The 21,004-nt window shown below is 43.1% G+C and overlaps 1 protein-coding gene across 2 annotated transcripts; it reads left to right on the top strand.

The window, feature by feature from the left end:
* Positions 1–14,243: 14,243 nt before the first annotated feature.
* On the top strand, positions 14,244–18,584 carry PMAIP1 (phorbol-12-myristate-13-acetate-induced protein 1). Of its 2 annotated transcripts, none has more exons than XM_032152133.2 (2): positions 14,244–14,502; positions 16,916–18,584. In XM_032152133.2, the coding sequence occupies exons 1-2, from the start codon at positions 14,445–14,447 to the stop codon at positions 17,020–17,022; spliced, it is 165 nt and encodes a 54-aa protein (XP_032008024.1). In that variant the 5' UTR covers positions 14,244–14,444; the 3' UTR covers positions 17,023–18,584. The 2 variants fall into 2 exon arrangements, with proteins under 2 accessions (XP_032008024.1, XP_058295739.1); XM_058439756.1 differs by lacking the exon at positions 16,916–18,584 and adding an exon at positions 14,696–15,206 and having other exon boundaries at positions 14,244–14,518.
* The last annotated feature ends 2,420 nt before the right edge of the window (positions 18,585–21,004 follow it).

The raw sequence follows: 21,004 nt of genomic DNA, 5'->3' as shown, positions 1-21,004 counted from the left end.
CATGTTCTCACTCATAGGTGGGAATTGAACAATGAGAACTCATGGACACAGGAAGGGGAACATCACACTCCGGGGACTGTTGTGGGGTGGGGGGAGGGGGGAGGGACAGCATTAGGAGATACACCTAATGCTAAAGGACGAGTTAATGGGTGCAGGAAATAAACATGGCACATGGATACATATGTAACAAACCTGCACATTGTCACATTGTGCACATGTACCCTAAAACCCTAAAGTATAATAAAAATAAAAATAAAAAAAAAAAAAATAGCTTTTTTTTTCATTTTTGGAACTATCACATTTTATCAGTTGCAATCACATCTTTATAAACACATCCTAATTGATTGAACTGCGGTCCTAATAATACTAATAAACCATGTATGACATTATAGTTTACAACATACTTTTATCTACTCTCACTATTTAATCTTCCCCCAAACTGAGGAGGTAGGCACAGAGTTAAGACAACCATTTAACAGATGGGATAACTAAGCCCCAGAGAAGTCAATCCTTTGCCTAAGAACATGTTGGGTTTCCAACTGCAGAATTAGGAGTAAATCCAGATTTCTGGCTAAAACTAAATAACTAGTTTTAGTTACTTCCTGCATTAAGGAATCAGAGTTAATATCTGACAGCAACAATGTCAAAACTGACAGTGCCTGGTACCTAGGGCTCCTGTGTCTCTTGGGAGCCAAAGCTGCCCAGGGAATCTGTGCTGGACCCAAGCCTCCTTTAGCCCAAAGCTCCAGATCTCCAATAGGGCAGAGTTCCTGGGACCCTGAAAGGAAAGGGGGAAACTCTCATGCCTCCCGACGAAAGTTGGAGATCCCATGCTCCTTTCCTGCCAGAAAGTCACTCAATCAGACAAATGTGGGTATGTGGTTTTTGCATATTCCCCAAGAGACAGCTTTAAAAAAATTACCTACTGATGATGACTGAGCTAACTCATCTCCACTCCCCAGCCTGTTTGTGCACTTGAGGTCTCATGTTCAGAAAGTGATTCATTTCCTCTTTTTTAGTTTCCTTTCTCTGTCACCTTTTTTTTTTTTTCTTCTCTGAAACAAAAATGCTTTTGTTTATAATCAAAGAATTCTGGTTGCAATTTGGCCTGTCATGTTTCCACCCAAGCACTGTGGCTTGCAAGGTTTCCCAGGAACGGCTTCTGTGTTTGAAATGAAGAATACGCCATTTTAAAATTTATTCCAGGGACTTTTGGGGTGGAACTGCCCGACTTACTTGCCCTATTCCCCTCATTTTAGGAATGGTCTTTTGACTTTTTTCATAGTGTTATTTTACTTGTTATATGTAAAATGTTTATTTGGAAACAGAATGCTTGTTCCCTGGTGCTGCAAAGAAATAGCACTTGAACATAAATTTAATTTTCTTAGTAAGGCCATTTTTACTTTCTGCAGAAAGGGTGCTCATCACAGATGGAACAATGGCAACGGCACATCCAAACAAAGGAGGGAAACAATTTTTATTCCTTACGCAGTTTGTCCCTGCTACTGTGTCCTGTCTCCATTGGCTGGAGCCACACAGCACAGTCTAAACTAAAACCCGATTGGCTAACAGTTTGAAACTTTTTTAAATAGGTAAAAGTAATGGAAAGACAAACAAAAAGAGGAAGTTACTTACGCCAAATAGGGAAGGGGCATAGGCTGCGAGCTGGAAGGTGCCTGTGAGTATGTCCAGCACAAGTATCTTGGTTAAGGTACAAGGACATAAAATGTACTACATGCCTGTGAGCATGTTTAACAGCTACCTAGGATAGGGCCTAACAAAGAGTTATTAGCATAAAGTGAGGAGGCTTGAAGGAAGTTAGTCTTTAAAAGAAATTATTATTTTTATCATTTATGATTTATTTTTTAACAAGAAGGGAAACTTTGAAGAGGAAACTTTTTACTTTCTACATTACTGATCCAAACTTTTATATTCCTAGGAAGTCAAATGTGTCCTTGGGATTTAATCTTCACAGCAGGCTTTCAAAATCATGTCCAATCCTAAAATGATGAAAATACTCACCTATCATTTATTCAACAACGTTTTAACGTGTTTGATATTTACATTTAAACATGCGAAATTTTGGAATTTGTTTTGATGCAGATAATGAGGTTGGAAACTGACATTAATTATTTTTTCTGAATGTATAATCAATCATCTCAAAACCACTTATGGAGGCCAGGCGCAGTGGCTCACACCTGTAATCCCAGCACTTTGGGAGGCCAAGGTGGGCAATCACGAGGTCGGGAAATCGAGACCATCCTGGCTAACATGATGAAACCCTGTCTCTACTAAAAATACAAAAAAACTTAGCCAGACGTGGTGGCTGGCGCCTGTAGTCCCAGCTACCTGGGAGGCTGAGGCAGGAGAATGGCGTGAACCTGGGAGGCGGAGCTTGCAGTGAGCCAAGATCATGCCACTGCACTCCAGCCTGGGCGACAGAGCGAGACTCCGTCTCAAAAAAAAAAAAGCTAATGTGATATCTAGCCTGACTGAAATCTCATGATTTCTAAAGTCTTTCTCATTTTTCAACTCTCCTGACAGGTGTACCAGGGTGGTGGGGCTGCTAGTTATGGTCCTTAGGCCACCTCTCTTTCTCATTCTCCCGTTCTCCCTTTCTTCTCTCTCTTACTCACTTCCCATCTGTCCCCTTCTCCATTTCGATGGTTTGGGGTGTGTCCTCCTGGGCACTGGCCCCTCCCCCACCCCATCTGGACATAAGAACAAACTGTCACTCACTTTTTCCCTTTTGCTGTGGCAATTGGATTTGATGCTAGGGCAACTGGAGAACTCTGACAACATTTAAACAGAGAAGAGACTCTGTCTTTTAAAAATAAAAATCTGGTTCAGGCCTGGTGGCTCACGCCTATGATCCCAGCACTTTGGGAGACTGAGATGGTAGGATTGCTTGAAGCCAGGAGTTTGAGACCAGCTAGGGCAACATAGCAAGAGCCCATCTCTACAAGAAATAAAAAGTTAGCTGGGTGTCGTGGCATATGCTTGTAGTCCCAGCTACTCTGGAGGCTTAGGTGGGGAGGATCACGTGTGCCTAGGAGTTCGAGGCTGCAGTGAGCTATGATGGCACCACTGCCTCCATCCTTGGAAACAGAGTGAGACCCTGTCTCAAATAAATAAATAAACAAAAATAATCAAAAACAAATTAAAAACAAAAATTGATCACTTTGAAGCCATGGAGAGAAAAGTTTTAAGAAGGGACCTGGGAACACTTGCATTAAAGAAAAGCACTGTGGCTGCAGCGAGAATAGATGAAAGAGGGGCAGGTTTGGAAGCGGGAAGGCCAAAAAGGAGGCACCTGCAGTGGTTCAGGCCAGAGGAAGTGATGTCCTAGACTGTGGAAAGAAATGATCAGAGCCCAGGGATATTCAAGATGACTTCGCCCTGGTTGGCTGTGGGGTGAAAAAGAGGGAGGGGCGGAGAGGGAGACCTGGGTCTCCGGCTGGAACAGCTGGAGGGATGTCGAAGATGGTCCCTGGGTGTGGAAACCACGAACCTACCTGGAGGATGAAGGAGGAAGGTGCTCAGTGTGTTTCAGAAAGAAGGCCGGGGGAGGTTGGATCAGATGTCTTGATCTCCCACTGTCTTCCCAAGGTCTGCAGTTGCTCTGTTCATATTTTTTTATTTTATTTCATTATTATTTTTTGAGACAGGTTCTTGCTCTATCACCCAGGCTCTGAAACTCCATCTCTACCAAATATACAAAAAGTAGCCAGGCATGGTGGCTCACGCCTATAATCCCAACTACTCGGGAGGCTGAGGTGGGAGAATGGTTTGAGCCTGGGAAGCAGAGGTTGTAGTGAGCTGAGATGGAGCCATTGTACTCCAGCTTGGGCAACAGAGCCATACCCCATCACAGAAAGATAGATAGAAAGATAGACAGATAGACAGACAGACAGACAGACAGATAGGATGCAGCCTCCCTCAACTTCCAAATCTATCTTCCATAGTGAAATTATACCTCTTACTTTTTCTTTTCTTTTTTTTTTTTTTTGAGATGGAGTCTTGCTCTGTTGCCCAGGCTGGAGTGCAGTGGAGCGATCTCGGCTCATTGCAAGCTCCGCATCTTGGGTTCTCACCATTCTCCTTCCTCAGCCTCCGGAGTAGCTGGGACTACAGGCACCCGCCACCACGCCCGGCTAATTTTTTTGTGTTTTTAGTAGAGACGGGGTTTCACCGCATTAGCCAGGATGGTCTCGATCTTCTGACCTTGTGATCTGCCCACCTCAGCCTCCCAAAGTGCTGGGATTACAGGCATGAGCCACTGCGCCCGGCCTATACCTCTTACTAAAGGCAGCAATCACTGATTATCTACACAGCTGGGTAATAATTCTGCATGTTAGTAGTAACACTCAAAGCTTCTGCAAACTCAAAGCATCTTCCAATTATCCGTTCCCTTCTCAACACGTGTATCTTGTCTTGTTCCTGCTGCCTCTTGTAAATCATGACTATCTTTTCCCTATTCCACGGGACAAATGCTATGGGGCAATTGTATTCGTGTGTGTGTGTATTATTACTGTTTTCATTCTTTTTGCCTAAGACTATTTATCCAGGAGGCCTAGGATTCTTTTGCCTCCTGATGATAATAAACAGGACTTTTTATTTTTCCTTTCCCTACATAGTTTGTTTAAATTGTAAAACACGCCGGTGCGGTGGCTCACGCCTGTAATCCCAGCACTTTGGGAGACAGAGGTGGGCGGATCACTTGAGGCTAAGAGTTAGAGACCAGCCTGGCTAACATGGTGAAACTCTGTTTCTACTAAAGATACAAAAATTAGTCAGGTGTAGTGGTGCACGCCTGTAGTCCCAGCTACTCGGGAGGCTGAGGCATAGAATGGCTTGAACAAGGAGGTGGAGGTTGCAGTGAGCCAAGATCACGCCACTGTACTCTAGGCTGGGTGACAGTGCAAGACTTTGTTACCAAAAAAAAAAAAAAAAAAAGAAAACTGTAAAACATAACACTAAACCAGAAAAGCACACAAAGTATAAATATGCAGATTGGTAATTCATTTTACATTATTTGTTACTATTAATAAATCATTATAAATTTTTTCACTTAGCTGTTTTGTAAAAATATTTCCATGTCACATAATTTCACCCAAAAATTATAATCTATTTTCTATTATCTGCTGCTAATTCACAGGTACTGTCTTTAACTAGACTGTGAGCCACTTGAGGTCAGGTATCATTTCTTAAGTGCCTTTTCATTCTCTCCATTAGTGTCTCTATGTAACCCGAGAAGCTTTTTAAAGTGAAAATACCAAGTCTGAGGAAAGGTCTGTATTTTAAATAACGTCATCAATTAGTTCTGAGGTTGTACAGGAGCTACACTTAGACACTCATTGCTTTCTACTCTCCCATAAGAATAAATTACATAACTAGTAGTTCTTCAGTAACTACCTAAAAATCATTTTATCACCAGACATTAACGGTTCTGATAAACACAGCACTTACTAAGTCTCTTCAATTAAATCTTCTAAACTAATTGGATTTATTTCATTGCTAAAAGTCAGTAATTAAGCTAATTTAAATATTCAGGCAGTACTGACAAACTCCCTTCATTCCACGGGCAGCTTCTGAAACATACCTCTGCCTGCTTCTCTTCTGAAATCTTTGCAGAAAAAAACAAAAGCACAAACATGCTCAATAGTCATCATCTGCAATAATCCAGAAGGCTGGGGAAAAGTTAATAACAAGAGAGAATAAAATGAAGAAGAGAGACTTTGGGTACTGAATGTACTGAATTATCCAAAGAGAAAAGTAGAAGAGGCAATGAAAAGCAAGACAGGGCCAGCCTGAGGGGGTCAACTTTTAGTACTTTTTCTCTCCCTCAGAAGCATACATACAACGAAGTTGTATCTAGATTTCAAAAGGAATTAAACTGAAATTAATCTGCAAGTAACAAAGAGAAAGGAGGAAGGGCTGGATGTGGTGGCTCACATCTATAATCCCAGCACTTTAGGAGGCTAAGTGGGGAGGACTGCTTGAGCCTAGGAGTTCAAGACCAGCCTGGGCAACATGGCAAGAACCCTGTCCCTACAAAAAAATTTTTTTTTTGGATGGGGACAGTGGCTCATGCCTGTAATCTCAGCACTTTGGGAGGCCCAGAGGGGGCAGACTGCCTGAGGTCATAAGTTCGAGACCAGCCTGTCCAACATGGCAAAACCCTGTCTCTACTAAAAATACAAAAATTAGCTGAGTGTGGTGGCAGGCACCTATAATCCCAGCTACTCGGGAGGCTGAGGCACTAGAATCCCTTGAACCCGGGAGGCGGAGGTTGCAGTGAGCCAAGATCATGCCAGTCTGGACCACAGAACAAGACTTCATCTCAAAAAAAAATTTTTTTTTTTAATTAGCCAGACGTTGTGTGCAACTGTGATCTTAGCTACTTGGGAGGCTGAGGTGGGAGGATCACTTGAGCCCATGAGGTTGAGGCTGCCATGAGCTATGATCTTGCCAATGCACTCCAACCTGGGTGACAGAGCAAGGGCCTGTCTCAAAATAAATAAATAAATAATAAAAAAGGAGAGAGAAAGGAAGTAAGGGGGCAGGGTGGGGACGTCCAGGAGAGAAGAGAAAGAGACAAATCCCAGAGTACTACAAACGAGTGAATGGCCAAGTAGTAAGCTGTGAGCTGTCTACTTGATCACACTATTAGGAAGCAAGAAAAATGGTGCACATGAAGGCCAGCAAATAACATTTGATATAATGTAAGTGAGAAACAGAATACAGAATCTTACATGCACTGCATGCAATTATGATTTTTAGAAACACTCATTGAAGATAAGACCAGAAGTATACACTGAAATTCTTTCTTTTCTGTCTGGTTTTGAGACAGAGTCTCACTCTGTCACCCAGGCTAGAGTATGGTGGCACAATCATGGCTCACTGCAGCCTCAGCCTCCCCAGGTTTAGGTGGTTCTTCCACCTCACCCTCCCCAGTAGCTGGACCACAGGCATGCACCATCACACTCAGCTAATTTTTGTATTTTTGATAGAGATGGGGGTTTCGCCATGTTGACTAGACTGGTCTCAAACTCCTGGGCTCAAGAAGTCCTCCCACCTCGGCCTCCCAAAGTGCTGGGATTACAGGAGTGAGCCACTGTGCCTGGCTGAAATTCTTTTTTTTTTTTTTTTATGTTTCTTAAACAATACATTTAAAACCACAGTCAGGGTCTTTTCTTGCTATTTTTCCCAGACTGGTTGGTCTCAAACTGCTGGCCTCAAGTGATCATGCCTCATCAGCCTCCCAAAGCTCTGAGATTTCAGGCACGAGCCATTACACCCCATCTCCAAATCCTCATAACGGTTGTGTTAAGGTGCTGAGATGAAAAGAGATGTAAAAGTTTTTTTCTCTGTTACCCACATTTTATAATGTACTTATATGTTGCACTAATAGAAATTAAATTTACTTTCAAGCTCTTTCAGGGAATTTATTGAAAACTTGCTTGGCCTTGTAAGTGGGAAGCCTGGGTGTGGGCGGAGGGTGGAGTCACACCGTAACTTCCAACTAAGAATATGTAGGACACATACTTTCTTGGCTGACAGAGGTTCTAAGCCTATTCCCTCAGAAGTCCTCTTACTCCTTATCTTGTCTATACTGCGCTTGAGTATTTCAGGCTGCTTTAAATTCATTGTCAAGTATACTAAGGGCCTTATGATTTGCAAAATGTGCAGTTTGGTTTTGTTTGTTTGTTTTTTGAGCTGGAGTCTTGTTCTGTCACCAGGCTGGAGTGCAGTGGCATAATCTCGGCTCACTACAACCTCTGCCTCCCAGGTTTGAGCGATTCTCCTGCCTCAGCCTCCCGACTAGCTGGGATGACAGGTGTGCACCACCACGCTCAGCTAATTTTTGTATTTTTAGTAAAGATGGGGCTTTACCATATTGGCCAGGCTGGTCTCGAACTCCTGGCCTCAGGTGATCTGCCCACCTCGGCCTCCCAAAGAGCTAGGATTACACGCATGAGCCACCACACCCGGCCCAAATTGTAAAGAGGATGGAAAATGTATGTGCCAACAGCATGGGAAATGAAAATACCTATGATGATGTAAATGTAAAAATAACTGAAGAAAAAAAGAAAAAAATATATATATAGAACTTTTTTTAAAAGGCAGTTGATACAAGGAGATGTTAAGGCTTAAATTGCGTCCCCCCAAAAAGATATGTTGAAGTCCTAGATCCCCCCCACAACAAATTATAAATGTGAGTTCTTTGGAAATAGGGTCTTTACATATGTAATCAAGTTAAAGTGAGGTTTTACTAATTTGCGGTGAACCCTAGTCCTAGAGGGCTAATGTTTTTATAAGAGGGAAATTTGGACACAGGCACACTGGGGAGAAGGTCATGTGAAGACAGGCAGAGTGCAGTGACACACCTACAAGTTAAGGAATGCAGGCCAGACGCGGTGGCTCACACCTGTAATCCCAGCACTTTGGGAGGCCTAGGTAGGGGGGATCACCTGAGGTCAGGAGTTCGAGACTAGCCTGGCCAACATGGCGAAACTCCACCCCTACTAAAATTATAAGAATTAGCCAGGTGTGGTGGCAGGTACCTGTAATCCCAGCTACTCAGGAGGCTGAGGCAGGAGAATCACTTGAACCCAGGAGGCGGAGGTTGCAGTGAGCCGAGATTGTGCCACTGCACTCCAGCCTGGGCGACAGAGCGAGACTCCATCTAAAAAAAAAAAAAAAAAAGAAAGAAAAAAAAAGAAAAGAAGAAAAGAAATGCCAGGACTGTAGGCACCCACCAGAAGCTAGGAGAGGGAGAGAAGGATTCTCCCTTGGAGGCTTCAGAAAGAGCATGCCCTGAAGGCACCTTGATTTTGGACTTCTGGAGCGCAGTGGCATGATCTTGGCTCACTGCAACCTGATCTCGGCTCACTGCAACCTCTGCCTCCTGGGTTCAAGTGATTCTCCTACCTCAGCCTCCCAAGTAGCTGGGACTACAGGCGTGCACCACCGCCTGGCTAATTTTTGTATTTTTAGTAGAGACGGGGTTTCACCATGTAGGTCAGGCTGGTCTCGAACTCCTAATTTTAAGTGATCTTCCCACCTTGGCCTCCCAAAGTGCTGGGATCACAGGCATGAGCCACCATTCCTGGCCTGACAGAATATATTTCTATTGTTTTAAACCACCCAGTGTGTGGTACTTTGTTACAGCAGCCCTAGGAAGCTAGCATAGGATAAAATGTCAATTACAATGATGCTGAAACAAAAAATCAAGACATGTTCTACCACAATGTGGTCCTACCCTAGTCAGGAAATATGGGAGTTTTAATAAGATAGGTTGAAACAGTGACTGTCTTTGCTGACACTGCCATTTTATACTAGAATTACCATAATATTTTTACAAGTCACACTGTCTTGGGTCTTAGCTTGGTTAATCTACTCACACTGCAGTCAGAGTGACTTTCTAGAGTTTTATTACATCAACTACCTGCTAAAAACCTTCTGTAATTCCCTATTGCCCCCACGATAATATCCAAACTCCTCCAGTGGCTTTTCTCCCCATCACTTCTCGCCACTCCTGGCCTCACACTGCTGTCAGTCTCTGCCGAGAATGTCCTTCTTCCCTTTGGTTGGTGTGATTGCTTGGCCAACTTCTATTTGAGCCTCAGGTACCTATGTTGATGCCCTTTCCTACTGATTGCTCTCCCAGGCAGCCCTGTAATCTGCTCTAATTTCCCTGGCTCAGGACTGACACACATCTTATTGCAACTGCTGCATTACTGTCTGTATCACCCTCTGGCCTTGCTACTCAAAGTTGTCCACAGAGCAGAAGCAGCAACATCGCCAGAGTTCATGAAAGATGCAGAATCTCAGGTCCGAGCAGAGCACCAGAATCAGATGCACATTTTAAGAAGATACTCAAGTGATTCTTATGCACATGAAATTTCTGAGTTACTGGTCTCTCCACCAAAGATTGCATAGGGGCTGGCAGCAATGCCTTCCCTTGGCCTAGCTCAGTGTCTGTCTTTTTGTTTTTTTGGTTTTTTTTTGAGACGGAGTCTCGCTCTGTCGCCCAGGCTGGTGTGCAGTGGCGCGATCTCAGGTCACTGCAAGCTCTGCCTCCCAGGTTCACGTCATTCTCCTCCCTCAGCCTCCTGAGTAGCTGGGACTACAGGCACCCGCCACCATGCCCAGCTAATTTTTTGTATTTTTAGTAGAGACGGGGTTTCACCGTGTTAGCCAGGATGGTCTCGATCTCCTGACCTCATGATCTGCCTGCCCCGGCCTCCGAAAGTGCTGGGATTACAGACGTGAGCCACTGCGCCTGGCCTGGTTTTTTTTTTTGTTTTTTTTTTGTTTTTTTTGAGATGGAGTTTTGCTCTTGTTGCCTAGGCTGGAGTGCAATGGTGTAATCTCAGCTCACTGCAACCTCCACCTCCCGTGTTCAAACAGTTCTCCTGCCTCAGCCTCCTGAGTAGCTGGGATTACAGGCATGTGCCACCACACCCGGCTAATTTTGTATTTTTAGTAGAGATGGGTTTTCACCATGTTGGTCAGGCTGGTCTCGAACTCCTGACCTCAGGTGATCCACCCACCTCAGCCTCCCAAAGTGCTGGGATTACAAGCGTGAGCCACACTGTGCCTGGCCTCAGTGTCTGTCTTAAAGAGAGATTTTTTTTCTTTTTTTTGGACAGAGTCTCACTCTGTTGCCCAGGCTGGAGTGCAGTGGCGCCATCTCGGCTCACTGCAACCTCCGCCTGGGTTCAAGCAGTTCTCCTGTCTCAGCCCAGCCTCCTGAATAGCTGGGATTACAGGATTACAGGCATGCACCATCACGCCCAGCTAATTTTTGTATTTTTAGTAGAGACGGGGTTCTGCCACATTGGCCAGGCTGGCAGACTCCTGACCTCAAGTGATCTGACGGCCTCGGCTTCCCAAAGCGCTGGGATTACAGGCGTGAGAGATATAATCCATCAAATACTCTGGCTAATTTCCTGTTAACAAACATGCTATACGGGAAAACAACAACAACAACAAACACTTTTATTAGAACAAACACAATCAGATCTACAGCCTGTATATTTTATCCCAGGTTGACTCTAAATATGCCTCATTTATATCTCATGTCCTCTTGTTTAACTGTCAAATCCTATTTTCTGCAAGAAATATATGAATGACTATTCTGTTACTAATTATGCTTATCTTGTTTTGTCATTGTGGTTCATATATATATATACATACATATACATTTTTCTTTTTTTTTAAACACTGACATCGAAATGATCAGATGTGCACTGTCATTTTTGACAGTGTTTTACGAGAAAGGATTATCTAATAGTTTTTTAAAATGTCATTTTCACCAGTCGTACTTAAAAAAAATAGTAGGGAATTCTAACGCTTCATGATACATTTTTATTAATTATTTCGTTTGGTCAAATATCTCCATGTTTATATTTGTTGCAAGCCCGACATTAAATGATATCTCCCTTTTCCAGAGGATATAGTTAAAAGAAGCTATTCACTCTGCTTCTAGCTCTTTTTTTTTTTTTTTTTTTTTGAGACACGGTTCTCCCTTTGTCGCTTGTCACTCAGGCTAGAGTGGAGTGGCTGGATCATAGCTCACTGCAACCTCCTCCTCCTTGGCTCAAGCAATCCTCCCACCTCAGCCTCCCGAGTAGCTGACACTACAGCTTGTACTTGTATTATCGGGGTTTCACCATGTTCCCCAGGTTGGTCATCAACTCCTGGACTCAAGCGATCCCCCTGCCTCCACCTCCCACAGTGCTGAGATTACAGGCGTGAGCCACCATGCCCGGCCAATTCTCTTTAGAGAATGTTAGATCTGCCAAAGAGTTTATGGACCATCTCAAATCCCAAATCTTTAAAAGTCCTCTATAAACCAGCTGAATTTGACCCATGTCCCAAACCCCCCCTCCCCTGACTTCTTTCCGCCCTTTTCCTCCTTGCAAGCTGAATTTGCAATTCCCTAAAAAACAGAGTTGCCTAAGGTTTGTATCCAGTATGGGTCACGTGACCAATTCTTTTCTAATGAAAATGTTAGAGGATGGGATTAACATACCTTTTGTAGGTAAACAATGTTATGATTCACTTTTTTTTTTTTTTTTTTTTTTGGTGGTTGTTGAGTATATTCTCTGCATTTCAGGGTGCGTATTTGAACGACAGAAATTTAATAATTGATGCAACCAAAAAGTTAACGGTGTTCCTTATGTATTAAGTAAGTCAAAATGAGCCTGGAGCGGTTTTGAATTACCACTTGGGGATAATAGATTTCAAGGCAGCATCTCCACTGTGCTTCCTGGGTCTTTTGATGATTCCTAAATTCTGTCCACTCTTACCCGTTTGTATATACCCCACTCAAAAACAGCCAACATCAGCCTCGAAACTATGTTGTTTAAACTCAAGAGCAGTTTTGTTCCATGCTTATATTGTTGTCCATACCTTCAGCAGGGCCAAGCCATTAATAAATACTTGCTGGTTTGTGTTGACTGAATGATTTAAGATAAATAAACAACCTCAAATGCCTACTGAGGCCAGATAATGTAAATGGGAAAAGCAAACAGCAGGGAGTGTGGTGAACAGGAGCACCCTAGGTTCCTCTAAAGGTTGTGGCTTCGACCACACTTCAAGCCTATTTTGCACTTTTGGAAAACGGATCCCAGGTTGTCAGAGCTTCTGGTTTTCCAAGAGATGCTGGAATCTGGGTTTTTCATGCAATCCCTCAATGTTTAACATGTTGGTAATCAATTCAAATTTTTACAATACATTTTGAAGGCCAATACTGTAAACCAAACTAAGCACTTCTAGGGAGCCCTTGCAACGAATTTGCAATCTTTTCATTAAACAGCACAGCTAAGATGAAAACACGCTTTTTTTTTTTTCTTTTTCGTTTTTGAGACAGAGTCTTATTCTATCACCCAGGCTGGAATGCAGTGGCGCGATCTTGGCTCACTGCAACCTCCGCCTCCCAGGTTCAAGCGATTCTCGTGCCTCAGCCGCCCAAGCAACTGGGACGACAGGCGTGCACCACCAAGGCCGGCTAATCTTTTGTATTTCAGTAGAGACGGGGTTTCACCATATCGGCAAGACTGGTCTCGAACTCCTGGTCTCAAACGAACCACCCGCCTCCGCCTCCTAAAGAGCTAGGATTACAGACGTGAGCCACCGCGTTGGGCGGAAACACACATTTTCTAAGAAACTGATTGCTGGGAAGGCTACAGTGGGTAAGAGGTCTTGCTCTCTGTGGGCCCGCCTGGGTCGGGATCAGGGCAGTGCTCTCTGCCTAAGTGAACTTGGGAATTTTCTACAAAGCTCAGTTTCTGCACCTGTAAAGTAGCAACGGTTGTTCTGAGGCCGGAATGAGAAAATGCATGCCAAAGCCCTTAGCATGAAGCGGCTCTCAGTAACCGTTAACCACTCCTAATTACTCCTCTTCATAATAGTAGAATTACTCATGGCCTCGCCAAATATTGTGCAAATAATTTCACGTTCCCAGGTAGCTCATCCCTCTCACAAAAGATTTGAACGTTTTCCATATGATAACGATCCACTCGTTTTTGCTAAACATCCAGAATGGGCGATATCGACCTATCTGGAAGGACACACACGAATCCCTTCCCAACTCAAACACGATGTTCTTTCTGGCTGGCACCAGGGCTTGTTTGCAGTGACTTCCTGGGACCCGGCGCTTTCTCACAGGGCCTCTGGCATCTCCTCTGCGGTGATTAAGGTTCTTCTCATTTCCCTTCACTGTTACTACCCATACTCTTCAAGTTCGAAAAGTTTCCTTTTCTAATCTCTTTTCCGGGCTTGTTTACCCAAGTCTCTAATTGCCAAGGCCTTTGGTCTCTCCCCACCCACAACTTTCCTCCTGGTTAAACCCTTCCCCTCCCGCCACTCCCAGCTCCCGCCACTCCCAGCTCCCGCCACCACTGCAGCTGACGACGTCCAGTGTTTGCAGATGGTCAAAGCCGACCCCCTTCTCCTCCCACCCCATTTTGTAAGGAAGTAATTTCGGGGCCGAGCGCTCTGCGCCCCCCGCCGCGGGTCGGCGCCGCAGCGGGTCGGGAGCGTGTCCAGGCGGGTCGCGCTCAGCAGGGGACTTCCCCGCCCGCCTGGGTCCCGCGTCAGCTCACCTAACGCCGTCTGCGGGGCGGGGACAGGGGCGGGCCCGGCGTCTAGTTTCCCTACGTCACCAGGGAAGTTCTCATTGGACAAAAGCGTGGTCTCTGGCGCGGGGACCTCAGAGAGGCGCGGGGACCTCAGAGTTGCGCGGGGACCTCAGTTTCCTGGGCACTCACCGAGTGTAGTTGGCATCTCCGCGCGTCCGGACACCCGATCCCGGTACCCCTTCCTGCGGCACTGTTCGTGTTCAGCTCGCGTCCTGCAGACGTCCGAGGTGCTCCAGTTGGAGGCTGAGGTTCCCGGGCTCTGTAGCTGAGTGGGCGGCGGCACCCGCGGAGATGCCTGGGAAGAAAGCGCGCAGGAACGCTCAACCGAGCCCCGCGCCGGCTCCAGCAGGTACCGACCCGCTGGGGCCAGCGAAGACCCAGGCCGGGCGAGGTCGGGGCCGGGGTGGAGGTCTCGGTTGGGGCGGGCTCAGCTCGTCGGGGCTCAAGCACAGACTGCACGCGGGCTCAAGGTCGGGCCAGGTCTTTGCCCTGGCGCGAGCCTTAGGGGCGCCTCCAGAAAGTTCTTCGGGGGTTTTCCCCAGGACGGCGGGGACGGCGAGGAACCAAGCCGGATTTGGGATTGGGATGCAGCTGCGTTTCACCAGGGGCAAAAAGCTCCTCTCCTCCTCTCTTTCCTCCTCGCCACTTGCCCTTCCCCGGGGCCACGAGGAACAAGTGCAAGTGTAGGCGACTGCGTCTAGGAGAAAGTCATTATCGCGGCAGAAGGGGCAGGAGAGAGCTCCGGGGACCGCCTGGACTCCCAGTGCTTCCAGAGACGGCCCCATAAGGGCCCCTGTGTTCAGGAGCCTAGAAAATCTTGTAACATTTAATAATCGATATTGTGGGAGGTGGAGATAGGAGAATAGGAGTTAGTCCGCTCCTTTTTTTCATTCATTCATTCCCACTCCCCACCCCGATACATACAACTCCATCATAACTTTTCAGGCCTGCGCCCCGGCCCCATCCTTTTTCTAAATCTAAACAGAGAACCCAGTCACTGCCCAGAGCCCGAAATCTGTGTGGGCCATACTGCTGTTGCATCAGACGATTATACGTCCCCCCGCCTTTTAAGTTACTTTCATTTTATAGAGCTCCTGGGGCGTGCGAAGGAAGTGGTGCATTGCAAATGTGACCATGCCTAAGATGGTAACAACAGGCTGCTGTCTCTGGCCCTTGTGTAGGATGGGAAAAGCTTTGTCTACCTTTTGTGATGTCTTAGGATTCTGACCTTGTTTCTTTCTGAAGGATCTTACCTGTGCACAGCACTTTCTGGTCCGACTTAATTCCCAAGAACAGGAAGCAGCACAAAGTCCTTCTTAAACTTGATTTGATTGATACTAATACATTTATAGGTGTGTAACTGTAATTTTTAAAAAATTAAGGAAATGACCGGGAAGTATTTTCTGCCTTGTTTTCTACATTTTTGGTGAAAGGGATAACTTTTCCACTTAGAATTCAGGGCTTCCAGTGTCGGATGCTGAATGGTATTTGGTTTTTCTTTTAAAACTGTATATTAATATATCTCAGTCTCTGCAGACAACATGTCTATGTAAATACTTCCCAACATGTTTGATCCTGTAGCCCATAAAGAATAACATCTTAAGAGATTTATTAGGTCTCTTGGTATAGGAGTTAGGAAAGATTTCACTCACCTCTTGTAGAGAGAAATTGGTTGAAATATAGGTTTAAGATTTTGCTTTACTATATATTGACAGCTTTGATTCATTTTGAGCCTAAATATGGTATTTTCAGGGTCGATTTATAAAATAGACCAGATTTTAATTTGTAATCATGATTTTTAATGTTTGTAATCATGCAGTGTACCCGAAAGACCTCAAGCTGCTCTTTGAAATATTCAAGAAAATTGAAATTATAGTCAGTATAGATACGATATTATAGTCAGTATAGTATTAACTGCACTTACTGAAAAAAGTGTACTTGGAAATTATATTATAAGCATTATTTTTCTTAATATTCAGTTAGAATAACTCAATTCCAAAAAGTAGTAAACATATGAATTAAACATTGCTTATTTTCTGCTCCTCTCATTTCCGTAAAGGCAATGGATTGGTACATAACGGTGTTATAGGAAGAAGTGGGTTTACATTAAAATAGAAATGTTTAAATTATTTTAGAGAATGTGGACTTAATTTTAGAATAAGATTTTATGAGTCTTCTATGAAAAAATATCAGAGTTTTTTAATGAGAAAAAGAATACCTCTAGATTTGCCTATATAATGAGAGTATAACCTAAGCTGTAAATTATTGCCATTTGAAAATCAAATCCTACTTGAAAGCCACACAGAACTTGACTTCTGTTTCCTAGCCAACTTTAAATGAAACAGAAAAAGATGACATCATCTAAGGCTGGTGACTTATGCTACTCTTTGTAGCATTGCTTTTAAAATGAAGTGGTTTTATAATGTTCTCACATCTCAAAGAATGATAATGCTACTCTTCGTAGTATTTGACATAAAGAAAGGTAACACTTGACTCATCCAGGATGCGTTTTTAAAAACCTCAAAGTAAATGTCTTTATTCTTACCTTAACGATTGCTTTCGGTGAGTCACAATGTGTGTAAGTGTGTGTGTGTGTGTGTGTGTGTGTGTCACATTTGGAAAACAGATGCACATAAAGCCAAAGTTAAGAGAAATGCTTCCTGGGATCCTCAATTTGTCACTAGTGTGGGCGTATTAGGTCTTGCTGGTTACAGTTTGTGATATCATCAATGTTCATGTCCATGTTTTGCTTTCCTTCTCAGAGCTGGAAGTTGAGTGTGCTACTCAACTCAGGAGATTTGGAGACAAACTGAACTTCCGGCAGAAACTTCTGAATCTGATATCCAAACTCTTCTGCTCAGGAACCTGACTGCATCAAAAACTTGCATGAGGGGACTCCTTCAAAAGAGTTTTCTCAGGAGGCGCACATTTCATCAATTTGAAGAAAGATTGCATTGTAATTGGGAGGAATGTGAAGGCGCATTCACGGGTGCCCTTGGAAACGGAAGACGGAATACATCAAAGTGAATTTCTGTTCAAGATTTCCCAGATTATCATTCTTTGGGATGAGAGAACATTATAAAACCACTTTGCTTATTTTAAAGCAGGAATGGAAGATCCTTGAAAATAAGGAAGTAATTATTGACACATTTCTTTTTTACTTAGAGAATTGTTCTAGTGTTTTTGCGGAAGATTACTGCTGGCCTACTGTGAAGGGAGATGACCCATCATTAGACTGGGCAGCTGGGGAGAAACAGTTCAGTGCTTTGTTGTTGTTGCTGTTTTTGGTGTTTTGCTTTTCAGTGTCAACTCAGCACAATGTATATGATTCGGTTTATACATATTACCTTGTTATAATGAAAAAATTCATTCTGAGAACACTGAAATGTTATAGTCAATGTTGATTTCTTCGGTCACTACACAACGTAAAATCATCTGTTTCTTTTGACTCAAATTGTATTGCTTCTGTTCAGATGATCTTTCATTCAGTGTGTTCCTGTTGGGCATTACTAGAAACTGTGGAAAACTGGAAAATAACTTTGAAAAAATTGGATAGAAGTATAGGAGGGTTACTTGGGGCCAGTAAATCAGTAGACTGAACATTCAATATAATAAAAGAACATGGGGATTTTGTATAACCAGTGATAATAAAAGGAAAAAAGAAGTTGATTTTTAATTGATGTTTTTGAAACTTAGTAAAACAAATATTCAGAAGTAACTTGATACGAAATGAATGTTTCTCAAGAAGTTTCTAAAGATTTGGAAAATGCTCCTTGTCACGTTAGTTAGTGTGCATCCTACAAAAAGTGATCTCTTAATGTAAATTAAGAATATTTTCATAATTGGAATATACTTTTCTTAAAAAAAAGGAACAGTTAGTTCTCATCTAGAATGAAAGTTCCACATATGCATTGGTGAATATATATGTCTACACATACTTACATACTTATGTGGGTATCTGTATAGATAATTTGTATTATAGTATTATATAGATTCTTAGGGTCTCAAGTAAGTTTCATTGTTTTTATCTGAGCTATATACAGTCCTCAAATAACATAAATAATGTCTTGATTTTATTTCAGTAGAAATAATTTTATTTATTTTGCTTATTTATAATTAAAGTATTTTTCTTTAGTTTGAAAATGTGTATTAAAGTTACATTTTTGAGTTACAGGAGTCTTATAACTACTTGAATTTTTAGCTGAAATGTCTTAATGTAGGTTGTAGTCACTTTAGATGTAAGATTACCTCACATCTGTTTTCTTCAGTATTACTTAAGATTGTTTATTTAGTGGTAGAGAGTTTTTTTTTTTTTCAGCCTAGAGGCAGGTATCTTACCATCTGGTATTTATGGTCTAACTTGTATTTAAACATATGTACACATATAAAAGTTGATACTGTGGCAGTAAACTATTAAAAGTTTTCACTGTTCTTTTCTGTGTGTTAATTTTGTCTTCATCTTGTAAACTACTAACTACTAAGTGTTCATTATCAAGCCAAAGTATTTTAACTGATTTCCATCAGCAGACATCCTCTGACCTTCTGACCACACTGTCTCCTCCCAGTAGTTGGAGTAGAAAATATAGGAGAATTTGCATGATTTCTGCTGTCAAGGGACTTACACTTTAATTGGGAGGGGAAATAGTGAAAAATAGGAAATGAATGCCCGACATAGGTCCTTTTTTTTTTTTTTTTTTTTTTTTTCTGAGACAGAGTCTTGCTCTGTAGTCCAGGATGGAGTGCATTGGCACAATTTTGGCTCACTGCAACCTCTGCCTCCTGGGTCTAAGTGATTCTCATGCGAAAGCCTCCCCCACACGCCACCACACTGGGTAATTTTTGTGTTTTTAGTAGAGACGGGGATTTCACCATGTTGACCAGGCTGGTCTTGAACTCCTGGCCTCAAGTCATCTGCCCACCTTGGCCTCCCAAAGTGCTGGGATTACAGCTTATAGAGATTCATGATCTAATTAGAGGTGTTTTGTGAGCTGGCACCCTTGACTTCTCCTGGGTCTGTCTGGCAAGAGGAGCTGCAGTGCAGTTTCCTTTTTGGCGACCTCACACTTCTTCCTCTGCTTCCAGCCCTAGAGTAGCAAAGATTGCTTCATCTGAGGTTAGTCATGTGCAAAAGTAGGTGTAACTCAATGGCCTTCCTGTTTGAGTGTGAGAACTAAAAGATACCCCTAGTTTTTAGCTTCAATCTGGGAGCCACATCTTCACCCCAGCTCTGCCCAGGGAGTCAGCTGACACCTTAGAATGTAAATTGCCTTCCTAAAATGGGAAACGTGAGGGAAGAAGGAGGAGTTATAGAGGAAAAGAAGAACCAGAGAACTGAAGGATGCAGGGTTATGGACAAGATACACAACAATGCCTGGAGGGAAAGGCTTTTGTCTGGGAAAGTGGGGTGGAGGTGGGAGCTTGCCTTCAGAAAGGGTGGGGACAAACTGCATGATTTGATTTGAGAATCACTGGAAGAGTAACTCCTGTCTCTAAGCCTGTTCGCATAGCCAGAATTGTTTTGCTAAAAGTGCGCCTTATTAGTTCTTGCCACCACTAGAAAACAAATAAGGAAAAAGAGTGTACCTCAGGCTCTTCTTTTATATAAAGAGTAACACATGAAGGCTTAGGCACAGATTCACGATCTTCAGGTATTAGAGCTATATATTTTTTTGAGAACCATATTTTAATGTTGGAAAATGTCCAAGATGTTCAGGCAATTCTAATTATATCTGTTGACTGACAAAAACTGCTAGCTTTTAAATTTGCATTTATATTATAAAAGAAAATATCTATCAGTGAATAAGTTGTCCTTCAGTTTAAAGAACTGTGTGCTGTGATTTGGGTTTTGGAATCCATTGCAATAACTCTGCAAACTCCTCCCTGCCCCACTTCCCGTCCTCAATCACGGAGCAGAAACCACCTAAAGGGTCAAAAATCCTGTAAATCTCATTGTCAATCGTCAAAGGGGACGATCCATCATCATCAGGAAGAGAACCAACACCTTAAAAACAGAATAGTGACTGGAAGTGCTGTGATACAAGGAGTATCCCACTTTAGAATCTTGAAGCTGGACTTTCAAGGCAAAATCATGAATGAGCTGTGTGACCTTGGGCAAGACAACCTCTCTGAGCTACAGTTAATCTGAAATTGGGACTTAGATCATCTTTAAGGTCCCCTGAAGTTTGAATCATAAAATGGGATGGCAGAGGAGTCTGAAGAGTCTCCCACCACAGTTCCAAGTCTGTTGGCCCCCACTCCTGAGCTCATTTCAGACACTGTAAGAGGAAAGTTAAGGGTTTGCAAAAAGAAGTAGGGGAGTGTGATTTTAAAAGACCTCCCAAAATTTCTGTTTTCTGGATTCTTCTCCCAAACATTGATTCTAAATCTTAGAGGAGGTTGAGTGGGAACCTCTTGGACTTGTATTTTCTTAGAAAGGAGAGTTTGCTATGCATGCAAGCTTTCCCAGTGATGGTATCACTGCCAGAATTCCTTCTTATGTGGAGCTGAAAATAGATAGGGTCACCTGATAGACACACCTTGCGGTGTCATCACATGAATTTTCTCAAGTAATAGTTCATGGTTAAAAAGCAAAACATTTGTCAATACGGCCCAGGCACTAACTTTAGTTTCTCTTTTAAAAACTTTCAGAAAGCTGTTTAGCCAATTCAGGGTGAAACATTCATGCTCACGATTTATTCCCTTATGGTTTTCTTCCAAATAATACCATTCTTCAAATCACCAGAGAAACAGGAGAGTTGATAAGAGTTATAGATGGGGATTTTGGATTCTTTAATTTAGCAAGTAATTAACCACATGCTCTGGGCACCTCCCAACCACCCCCCGCCCCGATA

This window comes from Hylobates moloch, unplaced genomic scaffold (assembly GCF_009828535.3).
Source record: "Hylobates moloch isolate HMO894 unplaced genomic scaffold, HMol_V3 SCAFFOLD_5, whole genome shotgun sequence".
In the NCBI taxonomy this organism is placed as follows: domain Eukaryota; kingdom Metazoa; phylum Chordata; class Mammalia; order Primates; family Hylobatidae; genus Hylobates; species Hylobates moloch.
Note: the sequence above shows the minus strand (reverse complement) of the source record. Positions and strands in the feature narration are given on the sequence as shown.

What these genes read in the sequence shown, in the direction of transcription:
- PMAIP1 (XM_058439756.1), top strand. Translation starts at nt 14,445, where the DNA reads ATGCCTGGGAAGAAAGCGCGCAGGAACGCTCAACCGAGCCCCGCGCCG. An exon ending in GCAGGTACCGACCCGCTGGG is followed by an intron (nt 14,519 to 14,695) that starts GCCAGCGAAGAC and finishes GGTTTTCCCCAG; the next exon opens with GACGGCGGGGACGGCGAGGA.